Source organism: Carassius carassius, chromosome 23, assembly GCF_963082965.1.
Source record: "Carassius carassius chromosome 23, fCarCar2.1, whole genome shotgun sequence".
In the NCBI taxonomy this organism is placed as follows: domain Eukaryota; kingdom Metazoa; phylum Chordata; class Actinopteri; order Cypriniformes; family Cyprinidae; genus Carassius; species Carassius carassius.
Window position 1 is genome coordinate 7,226,685 of NC_081777.1, and position 14,096 is coordinate 7,240,780.

Sequence of the window (14,096 nt, forward strand, 5' to 3'; positions counted from 1 at the left end):
ATTTGCAGTGGCCACTGGGGCTGCTTCATATGAGACCGCGGCAACACTGGCTCCATGGCCGAGTCCCTAGATGGATGTAGCAAAGCAGAACTCACTGGGGTCCAAGTCACACCGGCCTGCTGCCAAACCTTCACCCCATTGCAGACCTTGCATTTCTCCAGGCAGGAGTGCCCCTGGAACAAGTCTTCAGGCATGCCACTACCACTGGCTGGGGGCCACGTACGATGGGCATGCAGTGTCGGGGGTTGGACAGGCCCCCAACTGCACTGGCATATCAACTACCTAGAGTTGTTAGTTGTTAGACAAGGTGGTCTACGCTCCTGTGGCATGTCACAACTTGCCCGCCACCTCCTCCTCTGCCATTCATATAGTCTGGACAAACATACGGCTGATGAGCTGTCACTAGCTGCCCTCACCGGAAAATAGAGACTCCATCCCCAGACGGTCTAGCTGGCACTCGGCTGGCCGTGGGGCCTGCGCAGGAGGCTCGCGCAGGACACTGGAAGGGGCAGCATCCATGGCGTTTTGGTAGAGATCCCAATTAGTCATTTTCTGAAGGAAATGTTTACTTGTGAATGCACCACAAATCACATTGCATTATTTGCTTCTTAACATTAAATACCTCTTTTGCACTTTATCATTGTGGCGGGGGGGCGTGGTTTAGCGAAGTCTGCAGCGGGAGGGAGAATCAGGAGACGAGCGGTAAGTGAGTGGTTTGGGGCGAAAATTATCATCACCTGTTTCTTGTTCTAGCAATTGGTGTGGAGAGAGTATAAAACGCCAGGAGAGTCGGAAGCAAGCGAGAGAGAGACGGACTGCTGACGCAAACCGGAAACCGAAAGCGGAAAGATTAAACCGAAAGTGTGGTGCCGAAGTGTCAGAATAAAAGTCACCAGTTGGTGTTTGTAAACTTTAATTTTATATTTGTTAAATAAATACGTCAGCAGTCCAGCTGACCCCTTTGTCCTCTTCCTTTCCTCCAAACGAACTTGCTACACTGGTGCCGAAACCCGGGAAGGAAGCAGGACCGCAGCCGCCGCCGCCCTCCATGCAAAGCCCGCCCTTCACGCCGCTTGCGGACATCACCTCCCTCGCGGTCCTGCACCGCGAACAACACCAGGCCCTGCTGGACCTAAGGACGGATCAGGAGAGGCGTTTCCAGGCCATTGTCCAGGCCCAGCAGGAGGACCGCGAGAAGTTCCGGAGCTGGATCGATCGGGAGGTTCTCGCCGAGGCCCCCGGGCCGCCCGCCGCACCCATGCACCTACCGCTGCACAAGATGGGGCCCCAGGACGATCCGGAGGCCTTCCTGGAGCTTTTTGAAAAGTCGGTGGAGGCCTGCGGGTGGCCCCGAGAGCAGTGGCCGGTGCGCCTCATTCCCCTGCTCTCTGGAGAGGCCCAGGTGGCCGCCCAACAACTTCCGGTGGCGAACCTCCTGGTCTTCGACGACCTAAAGAGGGCCGGGGGGTGCTCGACGTACTGAGAGAAACGTGGAAGGAGGGACCATCTCAGGGCAAAAACGAAATTCAGTAAGTGCTGGACTTGAGAACAAAACTCCACACATTGGGGCGGCTATCAATGGAGAATTTGTTACAAGCCCAGGACCGCCAGAGCCAGCTGTATAACAGGGGAACTAGGTTACGCAAATTTGCACCGGGAGAGAAAGTACTTGTATTACTCCCAACGTCGAGCTCCAAATTAATGGCTAAGTGGCAGGGACCGTTCGAGGTCGCACGACAGGTCGGAGATCTCGATTATGAGGTAATATGGTCCGATAGGAACGGGTCCCGTCAGATCTACCACCTCAATCTCCTTAAAAAATGGAATGAGGCGGAATCAGTGATGTGGGCAACGGTGATTGGCGGAGAGGATGATCTCGGGCCAGAGGCGAATATCAAACCACAATCCCTCGCCCTGGCTCCAGGTGGAGATCACCTCTCGCCATCCCAATTCACTGATTTAACGAAATTGCAGGCAGAGTTTGCCGACGTCTTCTCGCCCCTACCGGGCCGTACTAACCTGATTCAGCACCATATCGAGACCGAGCCGGGCGTGGTAGTTCGCAGCCGGCCGTATCGTTTACCTGAGCACAAGAAAAAAGTAGTTCAGGCTGAATTAGGCGCTATGCTTGACATGGGGGTAATAGAAGAATCTAATAGTAACTGGGCGAGCCCGATAGTTTTAGTTCCGAAAACTGACGGCTCAGTCCGTTTCTGTGTAGATTACCACAAGGTGAATGCTGTGTCGAAATTCGACGCGTATCCAATGCTGCGGGTTGACGAGTTGCTTGATTGGCTGGGCACGGCTCGCTTTTATTCGACATTGGCATCAGACAGATGCGTCGGACAGGGGGCTGGGGGCAGTCCTGTCCCAGGAGATAGAGGGAGTGCCGAAGTGTCAGAATAAAAGTCACCAGTTGGTGTTTGTGAACTTTAATTTTATATTTGTTAAATAAATACGTCAGCAGTCCAGCCGACCCCTTTGTCCTCTTCCTTTCCTCCAAACGAACTTGCTACAATCATGCACAGTTATTATGTAAAATACTTGTATCTTGTTGTTTTTTTTAAATATATAGCAAAAACAAATTTTTCCATTGAGCTTATAAGGGTTGGAAATTAGGCTATGCTTTCTTTGCATTATAAATTATCAGAGGTGTCAAGTAACAAAGAACAAATACTTCGTTACCTTAATTAGAAATTTTGGGTATCTATACTTTACTGGAGTAATTTTTTTTCAGCTGATTTTTTACTGTACTTTCTACTCCTTACATTTCAAAAATAGGTTTGTTACTGCTATTTCATTTCGGCTTGTTTTCATTCCGGCTTGTCATCATTCAAAAAAAAAAAAACCTATCCAGATAAATAGTGCCATCCGGATGGAGTGAATTTGATTGTGATTGAATGAGAAGTATAAACATATATCCTTCCGACACCCTATTGGTTTGTACGTGATCCATCGCACCTGCACATGACACAAATCACATCACACTCCAGCAAGGACATAAATCAATTAATCGCATGATTAAAAAAATGTGCTCGATAATTTTCCGGCCGAGATAATTTCTTTTTAAAATTTTTACTTAAAAAGTTTAACATCTCATGAAGTGGGGTTAGTCTGGAGCACAGCCTGTGGACAGCCCGTGGCAGAAAACACCCTCTCTGATGGCACAGATTATTCCCGGGAATAAAGAGATAACGTCTCGCTAGAGTGGCCAGCTTTGGGAATTGCCTTTCATTTGCTTTTGCATCTCAAGTGATATTGCATTGTACTTGCACTATTGCTTTATTTTAATACCGCGTAGCATATTTTGCAAGTAACTTTGTTGCCCTTTCTATCGAAATGGGCCTACTTTTCGCTAGCTTCATTTGGCTTGCTCAGCTAAATACGTCAGTAGGCATGTGGTTGCATGTGTCAACGTGATAGTATTAAGGGCCGCTCACGTCACGCCTAAAAATGCGTGGAAAACGCTAGGCGCGTCGTTTTCTCCTTCTTTCCAAAGCGCTCGGGCAGTTGCGCTCCTGAGGCGTCTGTCGCTGCTAAGCATCCATCAGCTGCGATATCCATTACAACAAGGACATTTCAGTAATGGATTTCCACCACCGAAAAACCCTTGCTTTAACTCTGTTACAAGATTTATTTATGAAGAATAGTAAAATAAACTCCGCAGTGCTTGGGTGCACCCCATTTTAAAAAAAAAACAGGTAATTTCACCCCGAAGGAAGCTGATCGAGTTGGTTCTTGTCGCATGACCTGGTGCGCTTGCGTCATACTGAAAAGCTGAGATGTTATATGTTTAACTAGATGCGGTGTGGACGCTCCTGGAAAAACGAGTGCATCGCGACCGCGTTGCTTCCATTATGAGCGCGCATACCGCATTTGAAATAACGAACTTGAGCGCTCAAAAGACGCGATATTTGTCTTCATCGGTCAAAACGTTTACTTTCGGTTAACAGTTAAACAGTCAATATGAGCATCCTTAACTGGCATATACACTTAATATAACATACAAACATACAAAATTTATTAATTTTAAGCCACACAAAGTCAACATGTTGGTATTTTTTGCTCGGAATCTGCCATAAAATAAAATAAAAGTTTATTAATCTTTAAAAAAAGGTGTACCTGTTATTATTATGCCATTATCACTATATTAGTTGAAACTGGTGGAACAACAATATTATCGTTTATCGCAATAATTTCTTGGACAAATTATCGTCCAGCAAAATTTGTTATCCTGACAAGCATTGTACATTTACATTCCATTAAAGGTTATTGATGAAATGCCTCTGACGTTTTTGCACTTTTTCGCACTTTTTGCACCATTACAATACTTATAGGTAACTAGTCATCATATCTCTACTTCTTTAATGTATTTGCATTGTACTAAAATGCGTTAATTTTCAATGGGCATATATGCGGCTGAAACAGGTAGCCTAGTGCATCCCATATTTTTCGTAGGTCATTATGACCTATGGCCTTTAGAAAAAAATTGTTTGAGGAGGTGAGGTAGTGCACAATAGGCCCCTGTGGTGCAGCCTAAGCTTTTGTTCTTATTGGTATTTTTTCCCCTTAAATTACTTTTACTTTTATACATTTGAAAACAGTACTTTTACTTGAGTAAAAAGCTTGAGTTGATACTTCAACTTCTACAAAAGTCTTTTTAAACCCTAGTATCTTATATATACTTCTACTTGAGTAATGAATGTGAATACTTTTGACACCAGTGTAAATTATACAATATGGTCTATATTTAAAATATATTTCCTATTAAATAGCTTCAACATAATTCGCTACTTTTGTTAGTAGCTTGACTGTAGTTTAACTACTTATCATTCTGAGTAGCCTGCAGCTTGTCCATTATCATGCTACTGAGCTTTTTTGACAAATGAAATGTTAAGCTGTATATCTATGGAAGCCCGTTCCTGCCACAGTTGAGAAAAATGATTCTTTAAGTCATAATAATGAGAAACTTTCTCGTAATTATGACTTAGTATCTCATTATATTGAGAAACTTTCTCATAATAATGACTTAGTTTCTCATAATAATGAGAAACATTCCTGTAATAATGACTCAGTATCTCATATTGAGAAACTTTCTCATAATAATAAGAATATTTCTCATAATATTGACTTAGTTTCTCGTAATAATGAGAAAATGTATTATAATAATGACTTAGTTTCTTATAATACTGACTTAGTTTCTCATAATAATGAGAAACTTTCTCATAATAAGGATTTAGTAACACGTTATATTGAGAAAATTTCTTGTAATATTGACTTAGTCTCTCGTAATAATGAGAAACTTTCTCGAAATAAAGACTTAATCCACAAAAAAAAAAAAAAACATCAAGAGTGACCGCACGCTAAATACATCCGTTGGTCAAAGCCATGCAGGAACACCGCAAACATTGCTTGTTCTTTAATCTAAAGTGTATAATACTATATATAATCAGTCATTAAATAATGATTTCAGATTAATTATCTGCAATTAGTCTTTTGTTAATTTGAAACACTGCTACTCTGCCAGATAGTTATGGCTTCAAACATTCCAGACTAATATTTCAGTTAAGAAATCTAGGCATTTTATGAAGAAACATTACACATAAAAACTTAATTCGTAGATATTTTAATGATTTATTCATTTTATTAGCGGTTCTTTTCATGCATCACATGCATACAATGATCATACAGTAAGCCATCTCATTTTAAAAGCACAAAGCATCATTGTTCGTTACCACAGCAACCTCTTGGTCTTCAGCATCCCACTTCTTGCAGGACAAACTCTTAACGTGAAAAATGCTTGATGTGGCTTGAAGTACAAAGACTGATTGAACCAAGTTCAGAAATTAATGAACATCCATATTGTATATACAGGCATGCAGTTGGAACCAAAATATGAATGCAACACAAAACATCAAACCTTATGCATTTTTTATAACGGTTTTCTATAGGAAAATGCTTAAAGTGTAACTTTGGGTGTTGTTTTCAAATTCTGGGCTCTTATGCTTGCATGTATGCATGATCAATAATATTGTATCCTGAATTTGTCATTGTACTTTAAGCCATATTAAGCATTTTTTCCATTTACATGTCCTGCAGGATACAGTGTGGGACGCTGGGATAGATACAGTATGTATCTTCATAAAATGCGTGTGATTTTTGTTGGAATATATTACTCTAAATCTGAAGCCATGAACTATCATGCTGGCAGAGTATAAGAGTTAATTACAAATTAACAAAAGACTACATGCAGATAATCTATCTGAAATCGATATTTAATGACAGATTATGGCATTATACACTTTATATTACAGAACGTACTCGGTTACTAACGTAACCTCGGTTCTCTATAGAAGAGGGAACGAGTACTGCGTTTTAGCTAAGACGCTACGGGAAAAGTCTCTTTTCAGGATACACTGAAGCAAAAAATTATCCTTAATTTTGAATTATTGTAAAGCGCATTTGCAGCAGCACACAGCCATAGGCGAGACGGCTCGCTCGCTCATTGGCTGCTCTGCGGCAACTGCACAAGCCTATCGAGCGCAGGCTGATGCAACATCAGACCAATGAGGGCGCTTGCGCCCTCCATGCCACTTCCCGCCGAAACGGGTGTGGCCTAGCCCTATAAAGGGAGCTCGAAAAGGCTGACTCACCTGATTTATTTCATCGCCGAAGCGAACCAGAGTGAATCGTACGCACGGCAGAGAACGCAGTACTCGTTCCCTCTTCTAGAGAGAACCGAGGTTACGTAGTAACCGAGTATGTTCTCTTACGAGAGTTCTCTCGTACTGCGTCTTAGCTAAGACGCTACGGGAACCCAATGTAAAGCGCCGTGCATGCAGAGATCACACACCAATAAACCTGGAAGCGACGCCCAGGATTTACAGTGCACAATCACCAGAGGGACTCACAGAGAGTCCTAGAACAGGAGGGGGGAAACTTCCGTCCCATATCTAGCAACGTCCGTAGACGCGGCAATATGACATCACATAATCAAGGCAGGGCCTGACTAATGTGGAAATGTGGGTCTTACGCAATACTGCCCATATAACAGTCGGCAGCACATAGCGCTTGCGATCTCAAAGTTCCAATCAGGACCCTGATTCAACTATACCGACAACAGCTTTGCTTGCAGGGCGGGAACCTCTAGGTTATAGAACCTGATAAATGTAGACGGCGAGGCCCATCCTGCCGCCATATACGATACATATATCCTGTAAGGAAATCCCACTAGACCACGCCCACGGCGAGGCGACGCCTCTTGTGGAGTGTGCTCTGACGCCCAGTGGGCACTGAAGGCCCCTGGAAGCGTAAGCTAACGCTATAGCGTCGACAATCCATCTGGATAAGCTCTGTTTCGAAACAGCCATTCCCTTGGAACGTCCACTGAACGAGACAAACAGCTGCTCAGTCTGTCTGAAGACAGGAGAGCGAGACACATAAGTTCTTAAGACCCTAACGGGGCAAAGAAAACTCGCGTCTCCATCCTCTTCTGACACCGACAGGGCAGACAGGGAAATAACCTGAGCCCGAAACGGTGTGTTGAGGGATTTCGGCACATAACCGTGCCTAGGTTTGAGTATGACCCTTGAGTCATTAGGCCCAAACTCCAAGCACGTCGGGCTCACAGAGAGCTCGTGCAGGTCACCCACACGCTTCACTAATGCGAGAGCCAACAAGAACACTGTCTTGAATGACAGACATTTGAGGCTAATTGTTTGGATAGGCTCGAAAGGAGAACCCCTCATGGCCTCCAAAACCGTCGAGAGGTCCCATACAGGGACTGACGGAGGTCTGGGAGGATTCAGCCTCCTAGCTCCTCTAAGGAAGCGGATGACCAAGTCGTTCCTTCCTATTGACTGACCGAGCATACAGCCGTCGAGTCGACGGAGCTCTAGCCTGAGCGATAGTGTTTAGCACTCCCACTGAGAGATCAGCGGGTAACCGTTGAGCGCCCACACATGGAGGGACCACAACTCCGGTTGGAAAAGAACGCGGGGCAGTGAGCGTTTTCGTGGGATGCGAAGATGTCCACTTCCGCCCTGCCGAATCTCTCTCACAGCAGCTGGACTGTTTGTGGGTGTAGAGACCATTCGCCCGTGGGAATGTTGCTCCTGGACAGTCTGTCCGGACCCAGATTCTGTAGCCCAGGCACATGAACTGCTCTCAGTGAGCACAAAATGCGCTGAGCCCAAACCAGGAGGCGTTCCACCAACCTGTACAGGTTTCGGGACCTGAGATCGCCCTGGCGATTTATGTAGGACACCACAGACATGTTGTCCGAACGGACTAGGACGTGGTGGCCCTTGATTTGGGGACAAAAACACGTCAGCGCGTTTTCCACTGCCAGCATTTCCAGACAGTTGATATGTTGGAGCTTTTCCCGTTCTCACCACAGGCCAAAGAACGGCCTGCCCTCGAGCAGCGCTCCCCATCCCGAAGTGGAGGCGTCCATCGACACCACTCTCACTTTCGAGGAAGGTCGCGCCGCAGCGGAAAGAGCTCGCTGCGCGCTGAATGCTCAACGCGCGCTGTGGCCACAGCTGCGCCGTCATGGAGCGTGAGTCCAGAGCTATACCCAAGAACAGTATCGTCTGACTGGGGTTCAGCGAACTCTTCGTCCAGTTGACACTGAGACAGAGTTTCTCGAGGTGATCGAGTAAAATGGCCCTGTGCTCCACGAGCTCTGATCGTGATTGCGCCAGAACCAGCCAGTCGTCCAAATAGTTCAGCACTCGCATGCCTCTGAGTCTGAGAGGAGCAAGCGCTGCGTCCATGCACCTCGTAAACGTACGAGGAGCCGTGGACAAGCCGAACGGCAGGACTGTATACTGGTATGTCTGGCCCTCGAAGGCGAATCTCAAGTATCGCCTGTGACGTGACGCTATCTGTATTTGAAAATATGCGTCCTTCAGGTCTATCGACATGAACCAGTCTCCTCTGCGAATATGCGCGAGGAGTTTCCTGGTCGTAAGCATTTTGAAACTGTGTTTCACCAATGCCTTGTTCAGCTGTCTTAGATCCAGTATGGGCCTGAAACCCCTGTCTTTCTTGGGCACTAGAAAGTATCTGCTGTACAGCCCCCCTTCGCTTTGAGCTTGAGATACAGGCTCCACAGCCCCTTTGCTCAACAGTTTTGATATTTCGGCCCGATGTAGGTTTGCTACTTCTGTTTTGACCGTAGTTTCGACGCGCGCTAAAAAGCGCGGAGGGCGTCGAAAAAACTGTAGCGAGTAGCCTCTCTTTATAATGTCTAGCACCCAATCCGAAACCCCTGGAAGCGCTGACCATGCATCTGCATGAATGGCTAAGGGTTGGATGCGAAGCACGCTCTGTTGGCTGGGCAACGGCAGCGCTTCGATGTGCTGTAACATGGGCGTTATGCCCGTGACGTTTGAGGCGGGGAGCGCGCTGATCACAGCGGGCAGATCGCTCCTCCTTGACCCTGCCACGGTGCTTAACCGAGTGAGGGAGGGCTGAGCGGGTCCCGTGGGACTCGTGCTGTCTGTGAGTAATTGTGGGCTGTAAGCGTGCACATTTACTGCTATCGACTCGCTGTCTGCCTGGGCAGAACGCACGTGCAAGGGTTTCGTTTTTACAGAAACCACACGCCGTGTGTGACATAGTGTTTGTGGGCACTGAGGAGTGGGCACGTTTACTATGTAGTGCGCGCGATCGACCGGAGTCGCTTTTATGGGCGCGAGCCCTGTGTGAAGGGCTGTGCTTATATGTGGAGATGGGCACTGAGCAGTGGGCATCGTCACTACATTTATAGCACCATCGGCCGTGGCCGGGACACCATAAATTACAGTCTTTTCGGGAAATATCTGGGTAGCCGTGATAACGGCTTTTGTGTGCAGGCAAGCGGGCAACTGTGCAGGCTTGCGCGTTGCAGAAAACGCTGAGACAGTCACAATACCTGGAACTGAAACAGCGGTGCACTTGGGCGAGAGCTCGGCCACAGCAGAACTCGTACACCGGCGCTTTCCTAGAAATGCTAGGATGACTTCGGGGCTTCCTGCCTCACCGTAATCCTCTGCCTCGGTCCCCGCGGCGCGGGGTGACGGCTGGTAGAGCGAGAACGGGGTGTCGAGCTGCGTTGCTAACGCTGTTGCGATGAAGCAGCAGGAGGCGGGGGGTGTGGCTGAGAGCTTCGCGGGGCCGGTCTAGCACGACTCGCTGCAGAACCGGAGTGCTTCGGGAGGAAGTGCTTGAAAGCTTGCGACGCTTTCTGGTCCTCGACGAATCTCTCAACGAACTCGTTGACAGACGATCCGAAGAGGCCAGCGGGAGTCATCGGGGCGTCGAGGAACGCAGTGCGCTCAGACTCCGCCATGTCTGATAGCGTCAGCCATAGATGCCTCTCAGCCACAGTATTGGAAGCCATAACTCGTCCCATGGCCTGTGCAGCGGACTTAGTAGCGCGAAGAGAGAGATCCGAAGCACTCCTCAAATCCACGAGACAGATAGCTTCAGGTCCCATCTCATCCAGCTTACGGAGGAGATCACCCTGGAAAATCTGCAGCATGGCCATGGTGTGTAACGCAGACACAGCCTGCCCAGCAGCAGAGAAGATCCGCGCGAGCAGAGATGACGTCATGCGGCAGGCTTTAGATGGCAACACTGCTTTCGTCTGCCGTCCAGCAGAGGGCGGGCAAAGGTGCGTCGCTATCGCCTGTTCCACCGGCGGAAGTGACTGGTAGCCTCTGTTTTTAGCATCATCCAGTGCGGAGAAATTCCAAGCTTTCGCCGCCTCTTCATGAAGCTCAGGAAGAAACGGGGCGGGCTTTGAGTTAGGAGAAGTACGCTCATCTGGAAGAAAGCTACCATCCAGCCGGGAACGAGAGGGGGGCGCAGATGCAGACCACTCGAGGCCGAGGCTCGTCGCGGCCAGCGTGAGCACTCGCATCAGCTCCTTCTCGATATCAGCCTGTCTGCTGGGCCTCTGAGCAGAAGGCGCTAGCCCGAAGCTAGCAGAGAGCACGTGTCCTCTTCCCCCGACGCGGCCCTGAGATCCACTTCCTCGGAAGACGCGGCAGCAGACAGCGGGCGCTGACCATCGGGAAGCGATGCAGGGGAGGCCGGTGAAGCAGGGTTAACCGGCGAGCTCGGTTGAGCTGGAGACGGTTCCGGAATCCGCTGGGAGCGGTGCTTTTTACGGCGCTGCGGCGCAGCGGGGAATGCAAGCTCGGAGAAGAATGCCAAGCGAGTCCTCAGAGTCACCATTGGCAGTAGCTCGCAGTGAGGGCAGCCGCCGTCAGCGAGCGCGAGCGCTGCATGATCCTCACCCAGGCAGGAGACACAGATGACGTGACTGACGTGACTGGTGAGCGGGGCTCTGCACGAGGGCATCTTTAAAAAGACGCAGCTCTTTTACGAGTGTGTGTCGCAGAGCGAACACACACGAGGATACGAAAATCGATATAGGCGCCGGAACGCGCAGCAGGAATGGCAGTGGAAGGCGGCGTAGGCCAGCGGCTTCAGGAATGGCTCGTCCCGCTGAGATGCTATCTGACGACGCTTGCTTCCTCTCGTGATCCAATGATGCGTGAGCTTCGCTGAAGAGATGAAAAATCAGGTGAGTCAGCCTTTTCGAGATCCCTTTATAGGGCTAGGCCACACCCGTTTCGGCGGGAAGTGGCATGGAGGGCGCGAGCCTGGTCTGATGTTGCATCAGCCTGCGCTCGATAGGCTTGTGCAGTTGCCGCAGAGCAGCCAATGAGCGAGCGAGCCGTCTCGCCTATGGCTGTGTGCTGCTGCAAATGCGCTTTACAATAATTCAAAATTAAGGATAATTTTTTGCTTCAGTGTATCGTGAATAGAGACTTTTCCCGTAGCGTCTTAGCTAAGACGCAGTACGAGAGAACTCTCGTAAGAGAACAAGCGATGTTTGCGATGTTCTTGCATGGCTTTGGCCAACAGATGTCGCTAGCGTACCGCCACGGTTGTGTTGCGCATGTGTCGAGTAATTCTTTTTTTTTTTTTATTTAAAGTTAATTTAAAGTTAATATAACGAGAACGTTTCTTATTATTACGAGAAAGTTTCTCATTATTGCGAGAAAGTTTCTCATTATTACGAGAAAGTTTCTCATTATTACGAGAAAGTTTCTCATAATAATGACTTAACATCTCGTAATAATGAGAACGTTTTTCATAATAATGACTTAACATCTCGTAATAATGAGAACGTTTTTCATAATAATGACTTAACATCTCGTAATAATGAGAAAGTTTCTCACTGTTACAAGATACAAAGTCATTATTATGACAAACTTAGTCAGTATTACGAGAAATTTTCTCATTATTAAGAGAAACTAAGTCAATATTACGAGAAATTATCTCATTATTATGAATTACAGTATCATATTTTTCTCAAATGTGGCGCGAACGGGCTTCCATAGTATATAATCTTAACAGATTTCTGAGAAAAATACACTCCACCTGCATCTAAGATGCATATTAATTATGAAAAATATCTGTGATTAACAAATGTCAATGAGTTTGAAAGGTTGTTTAAAACAAGGTAACAGATGTGCATTTCAGAAAAAGAATAAAGGATGAAGATCTGCCTGAATGATGGCTTTTAAATTGAATAGTTTTGTTGAAATAATTAGTAACTGCAGCAATGACAGTACTGAATCAGAGATCAATGAGCCCTCCTCCCACACTAATGCTGTCTTAGTTATTCAAGAAAATTCTCATCCCAGTAGCCAAAGGGCACAACTACTGTTTTCAGTGTCAGTCTTCTCCTTACATTTCAATTTATATAAACCTTAAAATCAAGAACTCTGAGATCTTCTTACAATTTTGACAATTTTCTGTATGTTGATTGATATTAATCCAAGTAAGAGAGGCAGACAGCATCTGAGGGGCTAAATGTTGGAGAATGTAAAATATAGATTTACAAAATTATGCTGAAAGACTAACTGGTTCTTAAAATACAGACCACATAAAGAGCACAGATTTTGAAAGAGAGAGAGAGAAAAAAGTGTAACTGACCTTTTAACATAAAATATTACAGTTACTAAGATTCAACCCTCGTGACAACTTCTCTGTGACAACTACTGTAGCCCCAGTCTGCCCTAATATTAAAGTAAATCCAAAAATCACATCAACAACTTTAACTGTACCAGTTTGGTAGTTATTACCCTAATCCACCTTGAACTGGGCCCTGCATATAATGTTTGTCGTGAAACAGGTATACATCACACAAAAAGAAAATAAATAAATTATGTCAGTTATTTACATACTTTTTTTCAGTAAAGACAACATGTAACACAGGCCTACCATAATTTGAGTCATTTATCTTACACTGTGTGCAGCTATCAACAAACAAATTGGCTATACTTGTTTGTTATTTATATGTGTGTGTTTTTAATGTACCACTGAGAATAAGCACTACATTTCGCAATGACAAAGTATTCTATTCAACAATAAAGTAAATAAAAAGTCTACATAAACAATGAAAATCAAGAAAAAATTATTAGTAAAATTTTCAATAACTTTGCTAATAATGTTAATTCTAAAATGTTGGAACATTTCTTCGTATGCATCAAAAATGTCAAATAAACATCAGCACTCACCTCTTGCAATACCGTGGTAAAGGATACTTTTCAAAGTTGGTGTTCATCCGTTGATGGACAGAAGTGTGTTTAACAGAAGTGTTACCAGTGGTCATCGGTTTGCTGCGGTCTTTGAATCTCTCAGAGCTACTGGTGCGCACGAGACAGCTGCTCATTTTAATTGAGAGAGAAATTCTCTCAATTAAAATGCGAACTATGTTTCGGTCTGGTCCATAGGACTACACGCGCGTAGTTCAGAAAGCTTATTGAACTTGTTCACCAAATCGAATGTATGATGACGTCACGGCTATAAGGTAGAAATCGTTCAATGACACTCCCTTTTCTAGTTTGATGAGGTGATTTTTAAAGCAAATTATTGTACGATTTGAAACATTATATGAGCTGAGATAAATATTGCAAGCGACAAAGTGATGTAACAGTACTTTTTTTGTGAAATATCAGATAAATATCAATCGCATGAGGGAAAGACGGTCAAAAATCTATCCTTTTTTTATACGTGGAGCGGGTCGCCCC

General features: G+C 45.9%; 1 protein-coding gene across 1 annotated transcript in view; it reads right to left on the reverse strand.

The window, feature by feature from the left end:
* Positions 1-13,936, reverse strand: part of LOC132101277 (short transient receptor potential channel 6-like) — a 32,224-nt gene extending 18,288 nt beyond the window's left edge. The window contains exon 1 of the mRNA XM_059506100.1: positions 13,584-13,936. Within this exon, the coding sequence (XP_059362083.1) occupies positions 13,584-13,738 (155 nt within the window). The 5' untranslated portion in view covers positions 13,739-13,936. The remainder of the gene's footprint in view (positions 1-13,583) is intronic.
* Between the last annotated feature and the right edge of the window lie 160 nt (positions 13,937-14,096).